Source organism: Planococcus citri, chromosome 1, assembly GCF_950023065.1.
Source record: "Planococcus citri chromosome 1, ihPlaCitr1.1, whole genome shotgun sequence".
NCBI classification, from domain to species: domain Eukaryota; kingdom Metazoa; phylum Arthropoda; class Insecta; order Hemiptera; family Pseudococcidae; genus Planococcus; species Planococcus citri.
This window is the reverse complement of record NC_088677.1, coordinates 77,344,836-77,366,796: the sequence shown is the minus strand read 5'-3', so window position 1 is coordinate 77,366,796 and position 21,961 is coordinate 77,344,836. Positions and strand designations below refer to the sequence as shown.

The 21,961-nt window shown below is 33.2% G+C and overlaps 3 protein-coding genes across 5 annotated transcripts in view; all 3 read left to right on the top strand.

Annotated features, from left to right (window-relative positions):
• The window catches only part of singed (fascin domain-containing protein singed), a 66,081-nt gene extending 61,220 nt beyond the window's left edge, over positions 1 to 4,861 (top strand). For both annotated transcript variants that reach the window (XM_065347537.1, XM_065347544.1), the window contains exons 6-7: positions 3,456 to 3,592; positions 3,712 to 4,861. In XM_065347537.1, the coding sequence (XP_065203609.1) occupies positions 3,456 to 3,592; positions 3,712 to 3,920 (346 nt within the window). In that variant the 3' untranslated portion in view covers positions 3,921 to 4,861. The remainder of the gene's footprint in view (positions 1 to 3,455; positions 3,593 to 3,711) is intronic.
• A 3,619-nt stretch (positions 4,862 to 8,480) lies between these two features.
• Positions 8,481 to 14,341, top strand: LOC135833760 (SET and MYND domain-containing protein 4-like). The gene is made up of 7 exons (XM_065347533.1): positions 8,481 to 8,802; positions 8,888 to 8,965; positions 9,047 to 9,297; positions 9,373 to 9,646; positions 9,715 to 9,986; positions 10,061 to 10,561; positions 10,643 to 14,341. The coding sequence occupies exons 1-7, from the start codon at positions 8,769 to 8,771 to the stop codon at positions 11,081 to 11,083; spliced, it is 1,851 nt and encodes a 616-aa protein (XP_065203605.1). The 5' UTR covers positions 8,481 to 8,768; the 3' UTR covers positions 11,084 to 14,341.
• Positions 14,342 to 15,626: 1,285 nt separating this feature from the next.
• On the top strand, positions 15,627 to 21,481 carry LOC135833747 (uncharacterized). Of its 2 annotated transcripts, none has more exons than XM_065347516.1 (2): positions 15,627 to 15,783; positions 19,079 to 21,481. In XM_065347516.1, the coding sequence occupies exons 1-2, from the start codon at positions 15,763 to 15,765 to the stop codon at positions 21,209 to 21,211; spliced, it is 2,154 nt and encodes a 717-aa protein (XP_065203588.1). In that variant the 5' UTR covers positions 15,627 to 15,762; the 3' UTR covers positions 21,212 to 21,481. The 2 variants fall into 2 exon arrangements, with proteins under 2 accessions (XP_065203588.1, XP_065203597.1); XM_065347525.1 differs by having other exon boundaries at positions 15,639 to 15,958.
• The last annotated feature ends 480 nt before the right edge of the window (positions 21,482 to 21,961 follow it).

Genomic DNA, 21,961 nt, shown 5'->3' with positions numbered 1-21,961 from the left:
CTGAAAAAGTTTTGCATTTGACTTCCAAAATAATGTTCATTTTTTATGATAATTTTGTTTGAAAATTCGTTTCAAGAGAGGGATTCTGACAAGGTGATAAATTTAGGCCCAAATCAAGCTAATTCGAAAGAGCAAGCAAAAAATAATACATACGTAGTATATCGCTAAGCAAAATTTTCGATGTTGAAGTTCATTTTTCTGATTTTGGGAAATTGAAAAAAATTAAATTTAGGTCAAGGAGGTGGGGCAGGGGGTAGAATCGAGATCTTACACATAATAAAGCTATGAAGCTGAAATTTGATGTGACATGTGACACGTGCCCTATTTTTTGATCTCCCTCCGCTCTTTCAAGTCTCAATTGAATGGATTCATTTTCTAGCCACATTAAAAAGTTCTGATGTCATTTTCTAGCCACATTGAAAAGTTCTGAAGCCTTCATAAATTTTTCGGATTTTGGGGAGTTTAAAAAAAAAAATGAAAAGATCAGCTGAAAAAAAAACAAAATTTGGCATAGTCAAGTCAAGCTAGAAAACTGAAATTTGGTGTGATATGCACCTCATTCTTGACCTCCCTTCCCCTTCCCTATGAATCGATTTGATTCAGGTTCGAGCCATTTTGAGAATTATTGGAGCCTCTATTCATTTTTCTGATTCTGTAGAATTAAAAAAAATCAAGGACGAAGGAGTCGAAGCGAAAAAAATCAAAAAATCACAATTGAACTACAAAGCTGGAATTTTTTAATTTTGGGAAGTTTAAAAAACGAAAAACCCAAAACCCAAAGTAGATGAAATCAAAATTTGACACAGTCGAGCTAAAAAGCTGAAATTTGGTGTGATAAGTACCTACTCTACTTTTGATCTCTCCTCCCCCTCCGGCCACCCTATCAATCAGCTGGGTGCAGTTTCTAGTCAATTTGAATAGTTCTGAAGCCTCCAGTATATGAAATTTTGCATAATTATGCTAGAAAGATGAAATTGATGTTTAAGCCATTTTGAGAAGTTCTGGAGTCTCCAACATGATTTTTGGAAATTACGATAAAGCTGAAAATGTATACTGGAATATTAGAACTGTCGCTGGGGGCTCCAGAATATACAAAAAACCACCTCAAATCAGCCCAGCCGGTCGAAGAAAGGATTTAAACAATATTTCAGCCATTTTCATTCTGATTAGATTTGCATTTTTCGTGGAATTTTCGTTTAAAAATCCGTCAAGTCTAAAAATTCAGATTTGATGTTGAGAAAACTGTGAAAAAAATCAGTTTAGTGAACCAAGTTAAGATTAAAAGAAAATTATTTGTTCTCATTTTGAAGAACTGCTCGAGGAGGACGAGCGAGGGAAAGAGTGAAAAATTCTAAAAAAAACATTTTCAAATGCTGAAAGCGTATTTTTTTTTTTTTTTTTTTTGATGGAGGAGGAATCTGAAAAATACATCTGGAGAGTGCATTTTTTTTAGAGGAGGTTAAATCCGTGAAACTTGTGCTCGATGCAATGTTGGCGTATCCAGGATGAAATCATCGAGGGAGAGTCTATATTTTTATTTATGACGGAGAGGCGGGGGAGGGACAAATACCCAGATTTTTAGGCATGACAAATCGAAATTCGTTTACGAATATTTTATTTAAAAAAAAGGAAACTGCAAGAGCGAAAATTTTTTGAAAAAATTTGTTCAGATACGAAAAAACGACTAATTTGTGTATTTATTTTACATATTCACTCCCAAATGGAGAGGGGGGAAACTCCTTATGTAGATACTTTAGAAATTTTGAAAAGGTGTTTTGTTAGACACTCAGATTTTGAATTTGAATAAATTTTTGAAAATTCAAATAAATACCAATATTTTGTCAGAATTTTGAAAAAAAACTGAAAATCAAGGAACTAAAATCGATTATTTCTTGGCGGTTTCAAGCCGTTTTTAATAAGACCTCTGTCGACTAAAAAAATTGTAGCTTTCAAAAAATATTCCAAAAATTGAAAAAAATTAGATTTTTTATACCTATTTTAAAAAAATGATCCTCATGGAGAAAAATTAGGATTTGAATGACCAAGAAGGGATTTTGAGAAATAATGCCTAAATTGATCGAAGAAATCTCACGAAAATAGTGAATTCAAGTTTCACTTTCGTATAATAAGCCTATTTGTCCCCTCCCTTCCTTCTTTCCGGCCTCTCAATTGTTTAGTGATAAGTTTTGGATCCTCCAACAGATTTTTGGAAAAGACAATATTTTACGAAATTTTGCTTTATCAAGTTGGAAATGGTTGAAATTTGATTTTTTCTCTTTTTTGACTTCCTGAGTTGGTTGGAAATGGTTTTATGATATTTTGGAGCTTTCATAGTGACATTTTGAAAATTCCAGAAGTTGGTCACTAACATCACTCGTCGCGTGTTTCTTGAGCTTTTTGATTTATTATTTTTTGGAAAAATTGCGTTTTCAAAATGTTGCTGGAGACTTCAGAACAGTCTAAAACCACTTTGAGTGGCCTCAGCTGGTCGAAGGCAAGGTATAATCCAAATTTCAGCCATTTATAACTTGATTAGCTTTGGTAAGTGAAATTTTGTAGAAATTATAATTTCCGAAAATTTGTCTGAGGCTCCAGAACGTTTTTCAAGACAACTTGAAACCGCAGTCAATCGATTTGGAAGGTCAAAAATAGCACGAACGCCCAATTTCAGTTTTTTAGCTGAATTAGGTAAAATTTTGAGCCCCTCACATTCGGTTAAAATCATCAAAATTCTTTTGAAAATTCGTAAAATGAAAAAATGTAGTCTAAATTGATATGTTATGATTTAAGAATTTTTTTAAAAATTTTATGTTGGAGAACTAATTCTGAAAAAATGAAGAGGGGAGGGGTGGGGGGGGGGGGGGTAAAAATTTGACTGAAGTTGATTACTGGCAGTATCAAGTCGTTTTTAAATCTCCATAGATGAACTTTTGTTTAATTCTAGTTTTTCAAAAAATATCTCAAATCGACACAATTTTTCAAAATTTCTCTCAAAGTTGAGGGCCTGAGGAGGCATTTAAGGTGTTGTCGTGTCCTAAAAGTAAGTAGATATTCGGAGTCTAAAGATACCTATGAGCCTTCAAAGTTTGGCAATTTTGCTAGAAATTGCAATTGTGTGAAAATGATGAGGCTCCCCCTCCCCCCTCCTCAAACTCTCTTGGAAATTAGGACGAAAATAATGGTAATGGTATTTTCTTTATTGGACCATCAAATTTCGTTTCCCAATCTTATTAAAAGATTTGCTCCATTTTTAGTCCAAGTGCAACTTTAAAGTCGTCCTTAAGATAGAATGAACTACCCCTGAAGAATATTTTTGTCAACGACTGCATGGCAAAAGCCTCCTAGGCTCCTCCCCTTTTGCCACCTCACTTCCTCATGTAGAAAATTTACATAATTATACGAGTGCATTCTGCGTTTTCTTTTTAAATTTACTTAATTTTATTTTAATCTCACAGGCCAATCCTGGTTTTGAAAAGCGATCAAGGATTCGTTGGCTACAAAGCCGGCGCCAATTTCCAATTGGAATGCAATAAAGCAAGTTACGAAACCATCCAAGTCGAACGATCGGACCGAGGAGTGGTATTTTTCAAAGGTACGAGTAAAAAAAAATAAAAAATAGCAATAAACATCGAATTTTTTTATTCGATATAAAACACATCGTATGTAACTATCTATAACTCACTTCTCGCAATTTTTCTTATCTTGCCGCAGGTCAAAACGGTAAATATTGGCATTCTTCTAACGAATCAGTGACCGTCGACTCGGACGTACCGGAAGGTTTCTTCATCGAATTACGCGAACCGACTAAAATTTGCATCAAAACAGCTAATCCGAGCGGAGAATATCTAATGGCTGGTAAAAATGGCTCGTTCCGTTTAGGAGATTCGAATTTCCAAACTTCTACGTTATGGGAATACTAAAAACCGAGGAGAAAATTTCTAGGCATTACAATACGTTTTTTTCTTCCTTTATTTTTTTGAATTTTCCTTTGCAAGTGTTAGCCTATTTTTTTTCGTAGGTAGTCAATGTACGTGTAACTTTGAACGATGAGATGGGAATTGCAAATATCTTTTTTATTTTTTACATCTCCAATAATCAAAATGTGTTTTTTTTCTTCTTCTTTTACGTCGTAGTATTAGTTATGGGTGCTAATTGTTAAATGCTGCTTAATTTATTCGGGAAAAAAATTTACGAGACGTGCTCATTGTGTACGTGTAGGTACTATGAAAAAGGATACGTGGTTCTTTTTTTCCTATTTATGATACAAATACATAGAGAATGATGGTTTATGAAATGCTTTGTAAACGCAATTCAATATTTATGTATATTATTTTGATGATTTTTTTTTTTTTTAAATGTACGCTCACACGCGGTAAGACTGGTTTTGAAATTTTATACATTTTTCATGCTTGGAAACAATTCATCGAAAAATTTTTTTGTTAATTAGCTTGTAATTTATTTTTTATTTAATTGTTGAATTGTTTTATACGTGTTGTCATCGCGCATGTAATTTATTATTATTGATTAATTTTTTTTTATTTTTTGGTGTTTTCATCATCGAAAAAAAATCAATCATTTTTTTTGTTTTAATTTTTAAAAAAATTCATATATTTTTTTATATTTATTGCTTTAGTTTTAAATTATTATTTACAATTTTACATACCTTTTTAAAGTGATATATTTTTAATTTCAACATCAAAACTTTTTACGGTCATTTTTAAATTTATATATTTTTATACTGATTCGTTGAAATTGTTTATTTATTTTTTTTCCTTTTTAAACCATAATATACTGTTGAGGAATATCGCATTTTATACTTAAAAAGTCTATTGTACACCAAATACATATTTTAAAGCTTTTATGTAGTGGTTTTTTTCTTGCGTAATATTGGCGTTTATGAAAAAGGGTAGAAGTAAAAGGAAAATTAAAAACTTTTCTCTTCTCAGGGTTACCTTTATTTGATATTTGGGCTTTTCCCGAATTTTATGGTTTTTAATACCTTAATTGTTTGAATTTGGATAAGAAATAAATGAAATTGGTGGTCACTGAAAATTTCAGCTCAAGAGATTAATTTTTGAGCAGTATCCCGAGAGCTTCTTTTTCTACATGGAATAATTTTTTTTTCAGTATAATAATTTCAAAAAGTTTGCTTTTACTAGGAGTTTGGGCTCCAAATGTTCAGGAGGGGGGAGGGGGAGACTGAGATCCTCAAAAATTAAGGGGCTAACGACATGAAAAAACGCATAAATCTTAGTAAATTTAAAAAGAAAAATGTAAAACATGAACACTTGTGTGAAATTGATAATTTTATTATCTAAAATTAATTTTGACCCCCCCCCCTCAGGACCAATCAGGAGGAGTTCATGTGCCCCAAAAATGTTCATAGAAATGTGCCAAATCTAGGTATTTTTCTGACTGAAAAATTGAAGTAGATATTTCAATTGTGTTTGAGATACAAAAAATTCACCAAAAATTATTGTAAGTATTTTAGTAATTTTGTCATCGAATCACTTTATTTGATTTTTAGAAAAAAATGAGAGAAGAAATGAGCTTCAAAAAATAAAATATATTGACTCTTCAGTTTATAAAGGACCATGGATAAGTGCAGGGAGGGGGTAATGAGTCTCAAATTCTGTGAAAATAGTGAAAAATCTCTAATTCTTCAAAGTTTAATCTCGATCACGGTGTTTATTCCAACTTTAAAATATTTTGTAAATGGACGAATTTTCACAATTTTCGAAATTTTTGGGACAACTCCCTCCCCTCCCTCCGCCTTCCCTCCCGCCTTTTTCTTCGAGATTGTTTCTTTCTGACGTATATAAATTATGCTCAGAGGTTCAATTCTCTAAAGTCTAAAATTATCCAGTTTCCAACTTGGAAATAAACAAATTACTGATTTGATATTGAATTTTCTATTTTTTGAATACTTTAACTCCAATCCTCCCCTTTCTCAAACTCACCAAATATGAACTATCAAGTCCAAATTATTTCAAAACCAATGCAATAAAAATGAAAAAATGTGCCAAAAAAGTGCCAAAATACCAATTTTCAAAATTTTGGGGCGTTCTCTCCCCAACTCAAGTTCAATAAAAGTACAATTTACTTTCAATTTTTCAGTCGAAAAAGTTCTTTGGTCAATTTTTGTCAGAATTGGAACAAATTGCCCCCCTTCCTACCCAAAAAATCCCATGGGGTCAAACATGTTCCCCAAAATTCCCATCAGATCAGTTTCAAAATTCCATTTTTTGAAAAGAAGGCGCACTTTCCTCCATTTTTGCCATTTTGCCCTAATTTTGGGAATCCTTATTTTCCCCACCCTCCCAAACCACTCCTCATGACCCTCATGGGTCTAAAATTTATCATAAAAATTTTTTACCTTTTGCTTCTACATCCACCCCTCAAAGTTGTTGATTTTTTTACAAATAAAAAATTAAAAATTATATGGAAATTTCTGTCCTCCAACTTGAATAAAGTTAAGTCACTTCAAGAAATTCCAGATTTGAAAAAAAAATTTTAATGAATAAAAAATCCAAATTATTTAAAAAATTTTCATTTGTGTGTCAGATTTGTTTTAAATAAGTAATCCCATCTCCAAAAAATCCTCTCGCGCAGATCCTCCCCCTCACCCCTCCCCCCCAAAAAAAAACTTGAACAAAAATTAGAGATCATGGGAAATTTTTCTATGGAAAGTTTCTGAAAATTTATAGAGAAAATTTCTTGTACCTTCAAATCCATTGATTTACAAAAAAAAAAATTGTAAACGGCGAGAAAATTGTAAAAAAGAGCGCTTAATTTTTTCAAAATATTGATTAAAATTGTTTAAAATGGAGGAAAATTTCAATAATTTGTAAATAATTAGAAATTTGTTGGTTGTAAGTTGATAAATGACATTTTCAAACTGACACTTTTTTTCTGGAAATTTATTATCATCTCAAAAAAACTCTATAAAATGAAATAAATATAAAATCAGTCAGTCAAATGAAATAATTTTATTTTAAATTTCTCATTTCTATGTTGAAATTAGAATTCTCTTAAATTTGCCCCTTTTTTGAAATTTATCATCTCCAAAAAAAAAAAAAAAAAAAATCAATAAAAAATTAAATGATTTTTTTTTTGAAAATTTTTCTTTTTCAAAGTCACTTTTAAATATGTCCATTTTCTAGTGATCCAAAATCCAAAATCATGAAAATTGAAAAATCAAAACTATTCCCCTTGGCCCTCCCCGTCTTAAAAAAAATTGGCACTATCTTTGGTCATCGTTATCGACTTCTCGTAGTTCTCGTTTCTCATTACATACTCGTTACAAAAAAATTAAAAAATAAATCAAATGAGGAGCTTGGTTACAAAGTTAGACAAACGCCACAGGGTTGATTTTGAGAAAATCCATGTTTTTTGTTACAAAAATACACAGCATTGTAATGGCGGGGGATATTTGACAAATTGTAGTGATGATACTGAGTAACAAAAATACAAAAAATATCCTTCCACCATCACCCCCCACTACTAATAAAAAGAACCTGAAAATGCACTTGTCTGATTTTGAAACCAAGATGAAGATAATTTGAAAGTGAAGCTGTCTAGATCAGTTAGGTTTTGATACTTATAGGATTTTTAACCCTCTTTCCATTTCTGAGGTCCCTTAGTTTCAAAATAGTACATAAAAGGTCAAAAAACGCGATCAAAGTTGCGCCTCAGTTTCAAACACGGACATGTGAACATTATCTTAGTTTCAAAATGAGACATATCCTATCATCTTAGTTTCAAAAACAGACATATCCTGGATATGTCTGTTTTTGAAACTAAGAAAATTTGCACATGTCTGTGTTTGAAACTAAGGCAAAACTTTGAGCGCGTTTTTTACCCTTTTATGTACTATATTGAAAATAACAGACCTCGGCAATGAAAAGAGCGTTAAAAATCCTATAAGAATTAATATCTAACTTGATTTTTGTAGAAGTGGCGTTTGTCTAACTTTGTAACCAACCTCCTCAAATTAAGTCCACCAAATTTTATTTTAAAAATTTTTTATAACACAAATAACAAATAAAATAACTCAATGTATGAATTTTTAAATTTGAACTTGTTTCGATTTGCGATTTCCGGATTTCGAATTGTATTTGTTTTGACTATTTTTGAATTTTGAAGTGCTGTAATTATTTTGAGCGAGATGAACTGAAAAAGTTAGGAGAAAAAGAAAAAAAAACTCTGTCTCAGTCATAATTGTTTCAAATTTCAAGTTTCAATTTTTCAAAATCAAAATATTTATTTGCATTATTTATTTATTTTTTAAAATTTTTTATTTGAAAAAAAAAATATTTAAAACCTACCTATTTATTTACCTATTTAATTCGAAAAATAATTACTACCAAATTACACCGCTATCAGCGCTGATATCGATTTCAAAAAAATAAACAAACAAAAATCCAGTCTGACCAATTCGAAAAACCCAAAAAATCACGTTCATTAACCTCATTATGCAACACTGCAAATGCCCTAAAAACAAATTGGTATCATTTGTAGCAATTTTCACAATATTGATACTTTTCACCAGTTTTCCTGCCATAATTTAACGTAAAAATGTTCAATATAACTTTAATTATCTACCAATTTAAAATGTACAAGTGATAAATTGCATATCCAAGACTCCAAGTTCTAATGTAGGACCAAAACCGATCAGCTTTTGCTGAGAAAAAAAAATGTAACTACGCGTATCATTTTCATCGTTAAGATTTCGTAATTTTAGAATAGTTTTATCATAGATTAGAAAAATGGATAAGCCAGAAGATCCGCCTAATATCAAACGTAAGTTCACCTTTATAATTCATTTCTCTTTTCTCATCTTTGTGTCAATAGCTGATCATTTTCTATGTTATCTTTATACCTACAGACCAGTCATCGCACGTAAAAAGTAAACTAACCACGAGAAAATTACAAGAATTGGCTGCCGAATTGATGACTGTGAATGGTATGTAAACAAACGTTGATTACCATCATTATTTTACTCAAGTACTGCTTGTATTATTCTCATCTTTGGGATTACTTTCAGATAAAGCCAACGCTTTGAAATTATACAACAGGAGTATAGCTGTATCGCCGTCGAACTCTATTGATCTTCCTATAGCATATGCTAACAAATCAGCAGTACTTTTAGAAATGAAAGAATACGAAGCTTGCGTAGGTAATATTAATCTCGCCTTGAAACATCCCTTGTGCCCTATTTGGCTAGTTTCCGCATTATTCGAAAGGAAAATCAAGTGTTTGCTGATTATGGGACAATGGAACGATAGCACTGAGAAGGTAGTTCTAATCACGTTCTATATTTTGAGTGATTTTGTGTTGGAAAATTATATCGTTGTTGTATTTCTGTCGCAGAAATTATTCAAAAGCTTGAAACGCCTGCCTTATTCAAATAGTGAAAAGAATCTGTTACGTGTTCGTTTGAATCAGTACCTGTCTCATGTCTATAACGTTATCGAAAACTCGGAAGATAAAATATACGATAAATTCAAAGCGCAGAAATGGCGAAAGGATCGTAAGAATTTCAGCATGTATAATATCTCGGTTATCCACGTCTCGGATAATATAGAAATAGTCCAGAATAAAACCTTCGGAAGGCACGTAATCGCCAAGAATGATATCAGAATGGGTAAGTTGGTCCAAAACCGTCCATTTTCCGAACTAAGCTGCTTACTGAGATTTGAATTCTGATTCTAGGCGAACTACTCATCAAAGAGAAAGCAGTCGTTTCATATTTATACTTGAACGAAGTCTACGACTACTGTTCGTGCTGTTTACTCCGAACCAGGATCTTGATCCCTTGTAATAATTGTTCGAAAGCTTTATTCTGTAGTAAGCATTGTATGACCAAAGCTATGGAACAATATCATCGTATCGAGTGCCCTCTGATGGAGTACTTCGCCAATCTGGAGCCGGAAGATCAACACGTCCAATACATCATGCGACTGGCTTGTTTCCTATCGAGTCAGGTACGTTTCCACGACCTTCTTCTTACTGTTAGCTCTCAACTTGTTCCTCTAAACCGAACTCTTTTACTTTGCAGGGTCAAAAACTAGACGAACTGATCGAAAAATGGCGCGAAACACGAGACCAAACCGCATACTGCCAATCGAGCCAAACGATGGCTTACACACTGCCAAAAAACTATCAAACTTTGTTCCTGTCTTTCGATAAATACTCCTACAATACGGTACAATTCGCCTACAGCCAATCTCGTTACTCGAATTTGGTCGATAAATTGAAAGAGAAAACGGAATTCTTCTCGTATCGCAGCAGCACCACAAACGAACATTATTTTCTATACCTAGTTACCAATTTATTAATAGACTTGGAGGCTCATTTCAAATGCAATTCGTTCTGCGTTTCGGATACCGTAAGCCCGAATGAAAAAGAGATCACCGTCACTCGTAAGAATGTCGGATTAGCTTGCTATCAAGAGTCGAATTTCTTCAATCATTCGTGCGTTCCTAACGCAGCATATTGTTTCGAAAACGGCGATACTGTATCGACCTACAGTTTACGTAGAATCAGAGCTGGCGAACAGGTCTGTGCTTTTTACCCATCTCAATACCCAAATTTCAGTCTAAAATTTGTTGTATCTTACAACGGTTCCTCATTTTTGCAGGTATTTATTTGTTACCTGAACACCTACTACGAAACCGATCGAGCTAAACGAGATTTAATGAAGAATTACTCGTTCCAATGCAACTGCGTAGCTTGCCAAGAGAACTGGCCACCCTACGAGCAACTCCAATCAATGTACGATATCCGTTTCTGCGAATGCGAACACCATAACGCTTTTTCCCGCCGATTATCCGTCATCGGTTGTCGATTTTGTAGATTTAAACGTGATCTGGCGGTGGCTCTGAAACGTATACGAGATACGTTGGAGACAAATACGCCTTTTCTGCAGATCGCCGATAAGCTAAAGAAAGATATTGCCGAAGCTATGGATTTATTCCAGAGTGTAGAAGGTATCGAAGTTCATTTGATCAAGGAGTACGTCGAATTGTATCGTTTGTTCTGTCGATGTATAGAGATCGCCGGTAACATGTACCGAGAATAAGTTAACAACTGAGACGTACAGAGGCGTGACGAAGTGATGTGGATGGGGGGGGGGGGACTGAAATTTTTTCGAACTTTTTTCTCCAGGTTGTCCCAAATTTTTACCCCCCCTCCCCCTTTCCTTCGGAATTTTTCCAGCCAATTATCCAGATGTAATTCAATCAAATTCTGGAAGGGAAGTTGAAATTGGATTTCCTACCAATTCTGAATTAAGAATGTTTTTTGTTTTTTTTTTCATTTTCATTCATTCCTTATTGATTTAATCTACTGAAGTTGTTCTTGATTTTTTTCAATTTATTCATAAAAAATGTAAAAATGTGTAAACTTTGTCAGAAAAAATGATTTTTTCATTAAAAAAATTTAGTAGGAAGAAGTGGGGGGGGGGGGGTGCTTGAAGAAAGTCGCGAAAAAAGTTCGCTTCGACACCCCCTCCCTTTTTGAAAAAAAATCGTAGAATGTCTATAGATATTTTTTAAAAAACGAATGCTTGACGTGTAAAATATTGACACCCCCCCCCCTTCTTCAAAAATCGTGAAGTGTTTGAAAAATGTCCTGCCAAAAGTTCTGCTATTTCATTTTGAAATTTTGTTGGACACTTTGTGTTCTATTGAAAGGTTGGCACTGAAATCCCAAATCAAAAATTAGCACTTTTTTCACTTTTAAATAAAATTTTGGCTTTTGAAAATAAAATTTAAAAAAAAAACAAAAAATTTCGAAAGCATAAAATGTTTGATTTTGTCTGAACGAAAGCTTTAAAAAATTCACAATTTACTTATGAGGTACCAAAAAAAAAAAACAGTTTTTGATACAAAAAATTTCAACACCAAAATTGTATTTTGAAATCTAATTTTGCACGTTTTTTCGTTATTTTTCCCATTTTTTTGCTCCTATATCAAAATTGTGTTGATTTAAATAATGTTTCTTGAATAATTTTTCAAAACCTCTGAAAAAACTGATAATTCGAAAAGTGAAATAACTGAGCCAAAAGTAGGTTTTTATGGCTTCATCAGTTTTAGTTTTCAGAAAATTATAATAAAAATTATAATATTTTTAAAAATATGAATAAAATTTGTGAAAAGCGAGGGCAAAAGCTCTCAAAAATTCACAATTTTTCTTTTGTTGAGAAATTTGGGACATAATTTTTATAATTTTTCAAAAAGAATCAATTTTTGAAAAAAATTAGAATTTGTTTTAAAATTTTCAGCAAAAAATAGTGCATTTTTTGATATTTTAGAAGAATTTAGGACCTTCTGGCATTTTTGACTGGAATGAATTGAAAAGACTTTTTTTTTTGAAAATTTCAAGAGAAACAACATTATTTTTGATATGAGAAGTCAATTTTTCTCTGGGTTGAAAACCGTTAGAATTTAAATTGGTGGCTGGTTTTCAGGATTTTGAGGTTCTGGTTCCCAAAATGTTTTCAAATGTAGTATTGAAATTGTTTTTTTCTGGTTCCAAAAAGTAACTTTCACTTTTCAGGTAATTGTTTTGAAAATGAGGGACTTCATGGAAAAGGGGCCTTAGTCAAAATTTTTTCACTGATTTTTTACAAGTTCAAAATAATGGACTTGGAAATTTCATTTTTTCTACAGGCAAACATTTTCCAATTTGTTTTTTTCAATGAAAGAACACTTCAATAAGTTCAATATCACTGAATATGGTGAAATGAATAAGAAATTTTTTTAAAATGCATTCAAAATTGTAAAAGAAAAAAAACACAAAAAAAATTACTAAGGCCCCTTTTCCATGGAACCCCTCTATTGTTTTCAGATTTTTTCAAATTCAAACTATTTTTAGTTATTCTGGTGCTTGTTCCCTCTATTTTGCTTTTGACGTCCTGCTGCTGGTTCCACTGATCAAAAAAACTGGTTTCAGATGGTTCCAGTTCCAAAATATGGCAAAAATTCCCTTTTTATTTCTCTGATTTTGCCTAAAAAACTAGAATTATTTTTCATTTCAGTTTGGTAAAAAAATAAGAAATTTCAAGAACAGATTCCTGAAAAGGGGTTTGTTTTGATGGTTCTTCCAATTGAAATCTTGTTCTGGTTCATGCTGACTAATTCTTTGATTTTCCCTGCTCACAACTTCTTCCCAACTTTCCCCAAATTTCCCTATTTTTTCCAACTCACCAAACTCTCCCCAAAAATTCTCAACTTTTTTTTCCAAATTTGTTTTGTTCTGCCCTCTCCCCCCCCCCGCCCGTCATACGTCACGCCTCTGGAAACGTAATCAAAACACCCATCTTTTTTCTAGTCTTGTTTTGTTTTGTTTTTTTTTAATAATTCATCGCACCAATTTGATGACATAAGCACTTCTGATTTTATTTTACTTTGAAAACGTGTTCGAGCACACTGCACTTGAATTTTTTCTAAAGCTTTAACGCTATTCGTATTCGTTGAATCGAAACACAACTAATACTATACTGCAGACCGATGCTTTTATATTACAAAAATAAAAAAAAAAAGGTTGTACGTATTTAAGCCACTTAACTTATAAATTATTGTTACCAAACAGCTACGAGCTTAGCTTTGTAGAGTTATTTAACAGGTGCTGAATTTTTTTTCTTCAAAAAAATAGGTTCCATTTTGAAAAATTAATTGGAACCGGGTGTAATTACTATAATTACGTATGATTTTAAATACCTCTACAAGTTTCACCACGAAAAGCCGCGCATTGCTGTTTTATATATCGCACTATTTTCTCCTATCATTTTTTTTTCTCTCTATCGTGATATGTAGTCAAATGAAACAAAGATTATATTTAAGAGGTATTTTCCTCCGCACAATTATTACGTATCATTTTATTTTGTTTTTTGTGTTCGTTATACAACATATTATTATTCTTACTAAAACTAAATACGGCGTTGCGTGTTTATCATTATTTTATCAATTATCATTTACATTTCCATGTTCTTTTGAATGACTGATTTTTTTGCTTTTGTTATGTGATTTTTCTTTTTCGTTTTGTTTTTTATATTTTAATTAATCGTGAATTATTACGATTGTATTTTCCCCCCTTTCCTCGCCATGCATATTCGTGAGAGTCGATGTAACTGTAACGAATAATATTGCCAAAAATAGATAATTTTTTTTTAGGTAATTCAACGTGATATAATTCTAAGTTATGTGTTTGTTTTGTTATTCATTATGAGTTTTTTTTTTGTTTTCATTTTAGTTCTCGAAGCTAGTCTCTTTATCGTTTCATTTATTTGATTTTCCTTTTCTTTTTTGTTATGAAATATATTTATTTGAATCGAATATTATTTTATTATAATTTTTTTACTGATATGAAACTTGATTCGATCGAAATTATGAAGATTTTGTTTGAAAATTTAATTTTTGAGTGAGTTTTACGGTAAGAGTAATTTGTGTTTTGGGAAATGGTATCACTGATTCCGCCATGTTTATTTTTTTTGCCGGCAGGAATTATTGTGTTGATTCGGTAGTTTTGATCGTTTTTGGCTAATATTTTCGGTATTTTCGCGAATTTAATGGATTATTTTTCGTTTTTAATATTTAAACTCGGTAGAATAAGATGTGACGATTAAAATAACGCTTCGTTCAATCTCCAGAACTGTTCGCAGAATGATTCCAGTGCTGAAGAAAAGTATTGAATGCTTCGTAACCAACAGGTAGCTTTTGCTGTTTGATACTCTTGTTTTATTGCATTATTCGATTTAATATTCTTCTAAGTTGATTAAAAAGTAGTCTGAATTGATGTGGAATGATCTTCGGCGCATTTATCCATTGAAACAGTTCGTAGAAGTTGTCGAACTTCATCGTTAGAGTGATTCTGTCTACGGTTTCATTTCCGATAGGATCTGTTTTGATATCACCATCGTCTCGAGTTCAATCACCCCTGGTTTGATGAATATTCTGAATTATTGAAGTATCATCTTCCTAGGATTTGATTCCATTTCGTTGTTGTAAAATATCCGTTCGTGTTATTAAACTCACTACTCAGTGCTCAGTGATCGAAGTTCACCGTACGATCATCTCGAATTGGTTCTGAATCTGATTCTGTAAAAAGTGAATTGATTATTAATGAGATTGATTAATGCTCTTATTCGGTGTGTTTGTCCTTTAGCAGGTTATTTTAAATACGAAACTGTTGCAGTGTTTTGATTTTTAATTTATTCTGTTGAAATTGAGTATTCCATCTACCCAGAGATACGTTAACGTCTTGAGTATTGGGTAAATCTGAAATCTCAGTGGCAAATTCCACTGGCCAATCAATATGTACCAGATTCTGAAGATCAGTAAGTAGTTGAGTACAACTAAATGTGAATTTTACCTATGAACTGAAGTAAGTATTATGAAGTAATTTCAGAATTTAAATCAAATATAAACTATATCAATTCAATCAGAATTTCCTGTCACAGACTACCCTGCATCGAAGTCACCGAAGACGAAGTCAAACATACCGAATCCGCAACTGCTACTGTTTATTCGATTCATCTGGCACGTGACACGATAATTTTTCATCGTTCTGTATCTGTAATCTTAATTGGAAATCATATCGCTAGGAATTTCAACACGATTAGAGTAAATTATCAGTTCGAAAATCGACCCCTAGTTTTCAAGTTGAACTTTTCCGGGTTACGTAGATACATGGCGATATTTATTGAAGAAAAGTTACAGTTATTTATTACATGATTTCTGCGATATATTCGGCGAAATCATGATTGATGGATCGATTTTGGTGAGTTTTCTTTTACGTTGTTCGAATTTGTGTGATTTTATTAGAGTAATTAGAGCGTATTATTGATGGATGCTGAAAATGTGATCGACTGATCAGAAAGATACCTATATCTCTGGGTTCTCTGCACAAGCGCAGTACTTGATTCGTCGGTGTGGTTTGCGATTCCAGAAATTTTGTGAGTTGAATTTCGATCCATTTAAATACTCTGACAATATTGTTAAATAGAATGAGCTAATTTTGTGATGACTGATGACTATGCACTTGAGTAGTAAGCTCTAGATTTTGAATTCAATTTGATCGTAACAGTGTTGCCAATTTGATATTTAGTTCGATTTTTGGATCAAAACAGAGGAACCCCAAGGCTTATACTTTCCAAAACGATTCCAAGATTTGAGGTTGAGAAGGGACTGCTCACAAAATCTGCTTTCGAATCCCAGGAATAAATTTGAATCGGTTTTACATGTGTGTGATATTTTATTTTTTTCTCCCAACTAGAAAAACACCTCAACCTGAGTCATTCCAACAAAATCTTCTCAAATTTGGTTTCAGCCTTTTCAGGCCTGATTTGGCCTTGATTTTCGATGATTTGAGTGATCCAGTGAGGATTTTTTCGGCCTGAAATTCGTGAGTGAGAATTTTTCAGGAGGGAGTATAAAATACTGTAGGTATTCAGGGCTCGTATTCATCATTACTCCGTTACTTTTCAAGTAACTAAGTTGGTCACTAAAGTTACTTCTGTGTGAATAAATTTTCAAAAATTTGATCATTTCATACAAAGCCCTGCCCTATGCTAAAATACTTGAAGTCGCTTTTCGCCAAAAATACTTACTAAAACGTCTCATATTTTGTCAAAATTGTCGAGTAGTTTTATTTCTTGCTGAGAATTGCCCCTTTTTTGCTAGAAGTAGAAACTTCCCAAAAGTCTCAGTTTTTGCAGGAGATTCCAAAAATGCTTGCTTTTTAACCGAAAAATGTTCCAAAAAAATTTCGTTTTTTCTACAAATTATAACGAAAAAATATCCATTTTTTTGCCAAAATTGTCAGAAATCTGTTTTTTTTTTAAAGTAAAATTGTTAAAAATTGTCATTTTTTTCAATGATAAAAACCTTCAAAAAGTATATTTTCCAGAAATTGTCTCCAAGTCTTGTGTTTTGCCAGAAATTGCCAAAAATTCTAGATTTTTAGTAATTGAAACGTTCTTTTTTTACCTAAATTTGTCAACAAAAAAAATATGTAGGTACTAAAAAATCTCTTTTTTTTAAACCTGAAAATTCCAGAAAAAAGACTCGGTTTTCAACAAGAAATTGCAAAAAAACATCAAATTTTTGCATTTTCAAATAAGTTCTTGTTTCTTAGCAAAATCGGTATTTAGATTTTTGCTTTTTTTTCCTAAAAATTGTCTGAAAAAGTCTCTCATTTTTTCTACAAAGATTGCCAAAAAGTATCATTTTGTTGCCAAAAATTGCAAAAAGCCCTGTTTTTTGTTAAAATTACAAGTCTTGATTTTTTAAAAAATTGTCAAAACTTTGGCTTTTCAGCAAAATTGTTAAAAATTGTCATTTTTGATAAAAATTTCAAGAAGTGTTTTTTTAGAAATTGTTCTCAAGTCTTGCTTTTTGCCAGAAATTGCCAAAAATTCTAGATTAAAGTCTCTGGATTTTTTACCTGGAATTGCCAACAAAAAATATAACAAAAAGTCTCATTTTTTTCAAACCAAAAAAATTCCGCTTTCGCTTTCCAAAAAAAAAAAAATTGCAAAAAAACATAATTTCTTTGCCAGTAATTCCCAAAAATATCTGCTTATAATTGTTGAAATTATCAAATTTTCGCATTTCAACATAAATTCTTTATTTCTTATCAAAATTGGTAAATATTTTTTCTTTTTTTCTAAAAAATTATCCAAACCAAAAGCCTCGCTTTTTTGCCAGAAATTGTCAAAAAAAGTAACCATCACTTCCTTGCTCATAATTTCCAAGTCATGATTTTTGCTGACATTGTCAAACCTTTACTTTTGGTCAAAACTTGTCAAAAATTCTGGTTTTTCGTCAAATTTGCTAAAAATTGTCTTTTTTTGCAAAATAAAATTCCAAGATGTCTCAAAAATTGTTCAAAAAGCCTTTTTTGGCAAACATTTTTTTTGTCAGAAACTGCAAAAATTCTTATTTTAACATTAATTCACTTAATTACGTAATTCAATTTGTAATGTTCTGCCTTTGTTTCTTCTATCTACCTTATTAGAATGTTTTGCTCACGTTTTGAAATTTTTTGGTTATGTTTTCAAACTTTTTTGGTTGCTTGACCTACTTTTTTTTTGGAAAAAATTGAGTACGAATCTCAAATGCAACCTGGTAGGATCCACTGGAAGAGTGTGAGGAGCAGGAGAGGGGGGGGGGTTCATGAGCCCCAAATTGGTTTTAAATGGTCTACTATAAGAATGTTTTTGAATTGTAAATAGGAGAAAAATCGTGTTTAAAGCATAAGAAACTCGAGTAGTCTGTGGAAGGGGACGGGGAAGGGTTTAGATTCTCTCTCAAATCAGTCCAATACGTTATCTATTGCAAATAGAATACAAAAAACACTGCTATGAAAAACGTTGTTTGTAATAACACAATGTTCAATAATTGTGACGGCCATTTCGGTGACCTAATTTGGCCTCACCGAGTCAAAATTATTTTCCAGGCTCGTTTTTCGTTCATTTTTTGGTAAAAAGATCAAAATTTGAGGAAGTAATTCGATGACAAAAAGGCACAAAAATTACAAATGTACTCATTTTCAAAATTTCGAGGAGCATTTAACACCCCTTCTCCCCTCGATACTTCAGTCCCTTCGTATTCCAAACACAAATACAACATTTTCTTTGAATTTTCAGTTTGAAAATTTTTGATCTTGTCAAATTTTCATCACTTGAAAAAATTGGGCATGTACCTCCCCCCCCCCCCCAAGTGAATCTATGAAGTCAAAATTATTCTCTGATGTTCAAATTTTATGATCAAAAGAGTCAAACAGATCAGAATTTACGTAGGTATACATTGAAGGGGGGGGAGGTCTTTGGGCACGAGTTGAAATTATTCGTGTGACCTGAAATTTTCAGGATCTCATTTTTTTAGGGAGCGTCCTAAATCAGTTTTTTGTGAGTTCGAGGAGTAACAAAAAAAATTCCAACTTGAATAGTACCTACCTATTTTTAATTCTTACTTTTTTATATTTTTTTGAATTTAATGAGTCGATACACTCAAAAAATTTCATAGATACCATCTACATTACGTATTTTTCTACATCTAGTCCTATATTTCAGATGTGTCGGCTGTACCGAAAACGATCCACATCGAAAATGCTCCTCTCTCTACTCCTAATCGCCTGGATGACGGTAGGATCAATGGGAATCTCCCAAGTCGAATACGAAACTCGAGCTAAAATCTTGATCAAACAAGCCGGCGGAGAAGACCGAGTCATCTACCTGGGATCACCACCTTCGTACGAAGAATTAGTCAAAAGAAGCACCGCCATAATGGATAAATCAGGATTAGTAAAACGATACATAATCGAACCAAAACTGCTACTGGTCACCGCGCCTCCAAAATGGGGCAAATCGACCAACTTAGACATGCTGAGGTTCTTCCTGGAATCCGAACATTTGGGCCGAAATTTACCTAAAGACAAAACCGCTCTGCACGATCGAGATCACCAGTTCAAAGATCGTATGCGAGGAGTAGCGTTCGAGTTCTTTAAACGAGGCACAATCTACGATCACTTTTGGAAAAAATTACACAAATACGAGCAGCCTCCGGCGATCGCTTCTTCGAACGATATGCTTAACAAGTATTGCGGTAAATTTCCGGTCATCTACGTGAATTTCACGAGTGCCAACTGGACCGGTAATGATTTCCAATCGATGATTAATGATTTAAAGATTGTTCTCAGTCAAACGTTTAAAAAACACGAGTACGCGTTGACAAAGCTGGAGAAGACCGTGGTTGGGAAAAGTTTAACGGTGAATCAGCAGAAAGTACTTAGACGTAATATTGGCACGTTGCAGAGGTTCATGAAAGGCGAAGAAAATTCCCCAGTTGAATTACAGTGCAGTCTGCAGTTCTTATCTATTACTTTACGTAATCATTACTTGAAATACGTTCATATATTGATCGACGATTACGATCTAGTGTACAGAAAATACGTGCTGGAGAATAATTGCAGTAAACTAGAAGCTGATAAGATCGACACCTTTTTCAGGACGTTTTTCAAGGAAACATTCGTATCGAATCCGTTCCTGGAGAAAGCATTCGTAACTGGGTTATTACGTTTGAGGATCGCCGAAGATTTCAAACACATTAACGGACCATTCCATCAGTATTTCGGGTTCACCAAGAATGAAATCAGTAGATTATTCTACGTTCTGAATATAACCTACGATCTGGGCCAAAATGCTCGTAAATGGTACGGTAATTACCACACGTACGAAAGACTCGAGCCTACTGTGTACAATCCTTGGTCCATTGCCCACTTCAGTAACTCGAAAGAAGTCAAGAATTACATTCATACCGCCACAAATACAACCTTCTTCAAGAAAATGCTGAAAAATCACAACGTCAGCTGTTTATTCGAGAGATTCCTTTATAACAGAAATGTACCTTTATGGATGGAGGAAGTGCAATTTGATTCGAATATATTAATCAAATTACAATCTTTGTTAACTGGCGAATTCCCGGATGAAACCCAAGACGATACAAGATACGTGCTGCATTACATGCTCGCTTTGGGATACCTAATAATGGATATGGATTACGAAACTAAAAGAACTATCAAACCTTTCGCTTCGGTCAATGTGAGAATCCCAAACTTGGAAGTATTCGAACAAATAGCCGATCTAGTATTTGATTCTTACACCGATGGTTGGAATGAAACTGCCACAGATACTTTAGAACAAGCTTCAGCCGAATTATCAAAAATTATCGGCGATACAGAAAATGAAATTGATACGAGTTCATTGGCAGCTTTGCTAAGTCGTCTGTTCCAATTTATGGTTAATAACGAGGAAGATCTCGAGGCAGATTTTGGCTTGGTTATGCAAAAGCAGCCTTATCTGGTGCACAGGATTATGTTCATGGTGGCCTTCAATGCTAGAGCTATTGGAAATTATGAACTGGAAGGTAAAACTAGCTTCGCTAGGACTGCTCCGGCTGATAAGCTTAGACCTGATTTTGGATTTTATCATGGAACAAGAGCCACGATTATTGAAACGACTAATGGAAGTAATTGCACTCTGGAATCTTTTGCGTATATGAACTCGACGTTGAGATTCAACGAGAAGTTTTTCAAAGCACGTGTTATACCTATTCAGAGTGTTAGGTGGATTGATATTCGTGTTTATCCTAATGGCAGTGTTACTATTGATCAGAAACAGAATGCTAGGAATATAACCTCATCGTAGTGGATATTTTTAAGTTCCAAGTGGAAGGGACGGGTCGAAAGGGTGGAAATTGTATTGAGGTTTTTGGTGAGAAATGTAGATAGGTAGGTAGGTGTTTATTCGAGATGTTAGGTAAAATGGGGCTGATTCTTGGAAGTGTTGGAAGTAGAATGAAGGCAAGATTTGATTTTTCAAGTATTATACTATTGTAAATTATGTTTTTTAAACTTTTTTTTTCATGTTCGAGATAAGGAATATTTTTTTTAGTGAAAATATACAAACTACCTCGTGTCGAGTATTTTCTGATTTTTAGGATGTTACTTGTAAGGCGAGAAAAAGTACACTTTTATTTCTTTTAGAAGAAATAAAAGTGCGTTTTTTAGCTATTTAGCGAGCCGTGCACCTACCTAACAGACCGCGTACCTATCTGCTACGGCATGTATAGGGACGTTGTTAGGTAGGGATTCGTAGGTTATTTATTATAACCAACGACGCGAGAGCTCTGTGTGTCTAAATTCAGTCTGTGTATGCACTTACGAGTAGCATATACAGCTCACGGGATACCTAGCAATTAGCTACTGCTTAGGGATCCCAACCTAGTACCTATCGACTTAGATAGGTATGGAGTGAGGGTGCTCCTGTCTCTCGGATGCTCTAGTGCCCGGTACCGAGGGGTATAGGAATGGCAGGGTAGCTTAGGGATAAAACCCGATGCCGTATATATTTTTGTTTGCTTTTTGTATTACGTTTTTTTGCCTTTTCTTTCCTTTG

What these genes read in the sequence shown, in the direction of transcription:
- LOC135833760 (XM_065347533.1), top strand. Translation starts at nt 8,769, where the DNA reads ATGGATAAGCCAGAAGATCCGCCTAATATCAAAC. An exon ending in CAAGAATGATATCAGAATGG is followed by an intron (nt 9,647 to 9,714) that starts GTAAGTTGGTCC and finishes TTCTGATTCTAG; the next exon opens with GCGAACTACTCATCAAAGAG. An exon ending in GAATCAGAGCTGGCGAACAG is followed by an intron (nt 10,562 to 10,642) that starts GTCTGTGCTTTT and finishes TCATTTTTGCAG; the next exon opens with GTATTTATTTGTTACCTGAA.
- LOC135833747 (XM_065347516.1), top strand. Translation starts at nt 15,763, where the DNA reads ATGATTGATGGATCGATTTTG. An exon ending in TGATTGATGGATCGATTTTG is followed by an intron (nt 15,784 to 19,078) that starts GTGAGTTTTCTT and finishes CCTATATTTCAG; the next exon opens with ATGTGTCGGCTGTACCGAAA.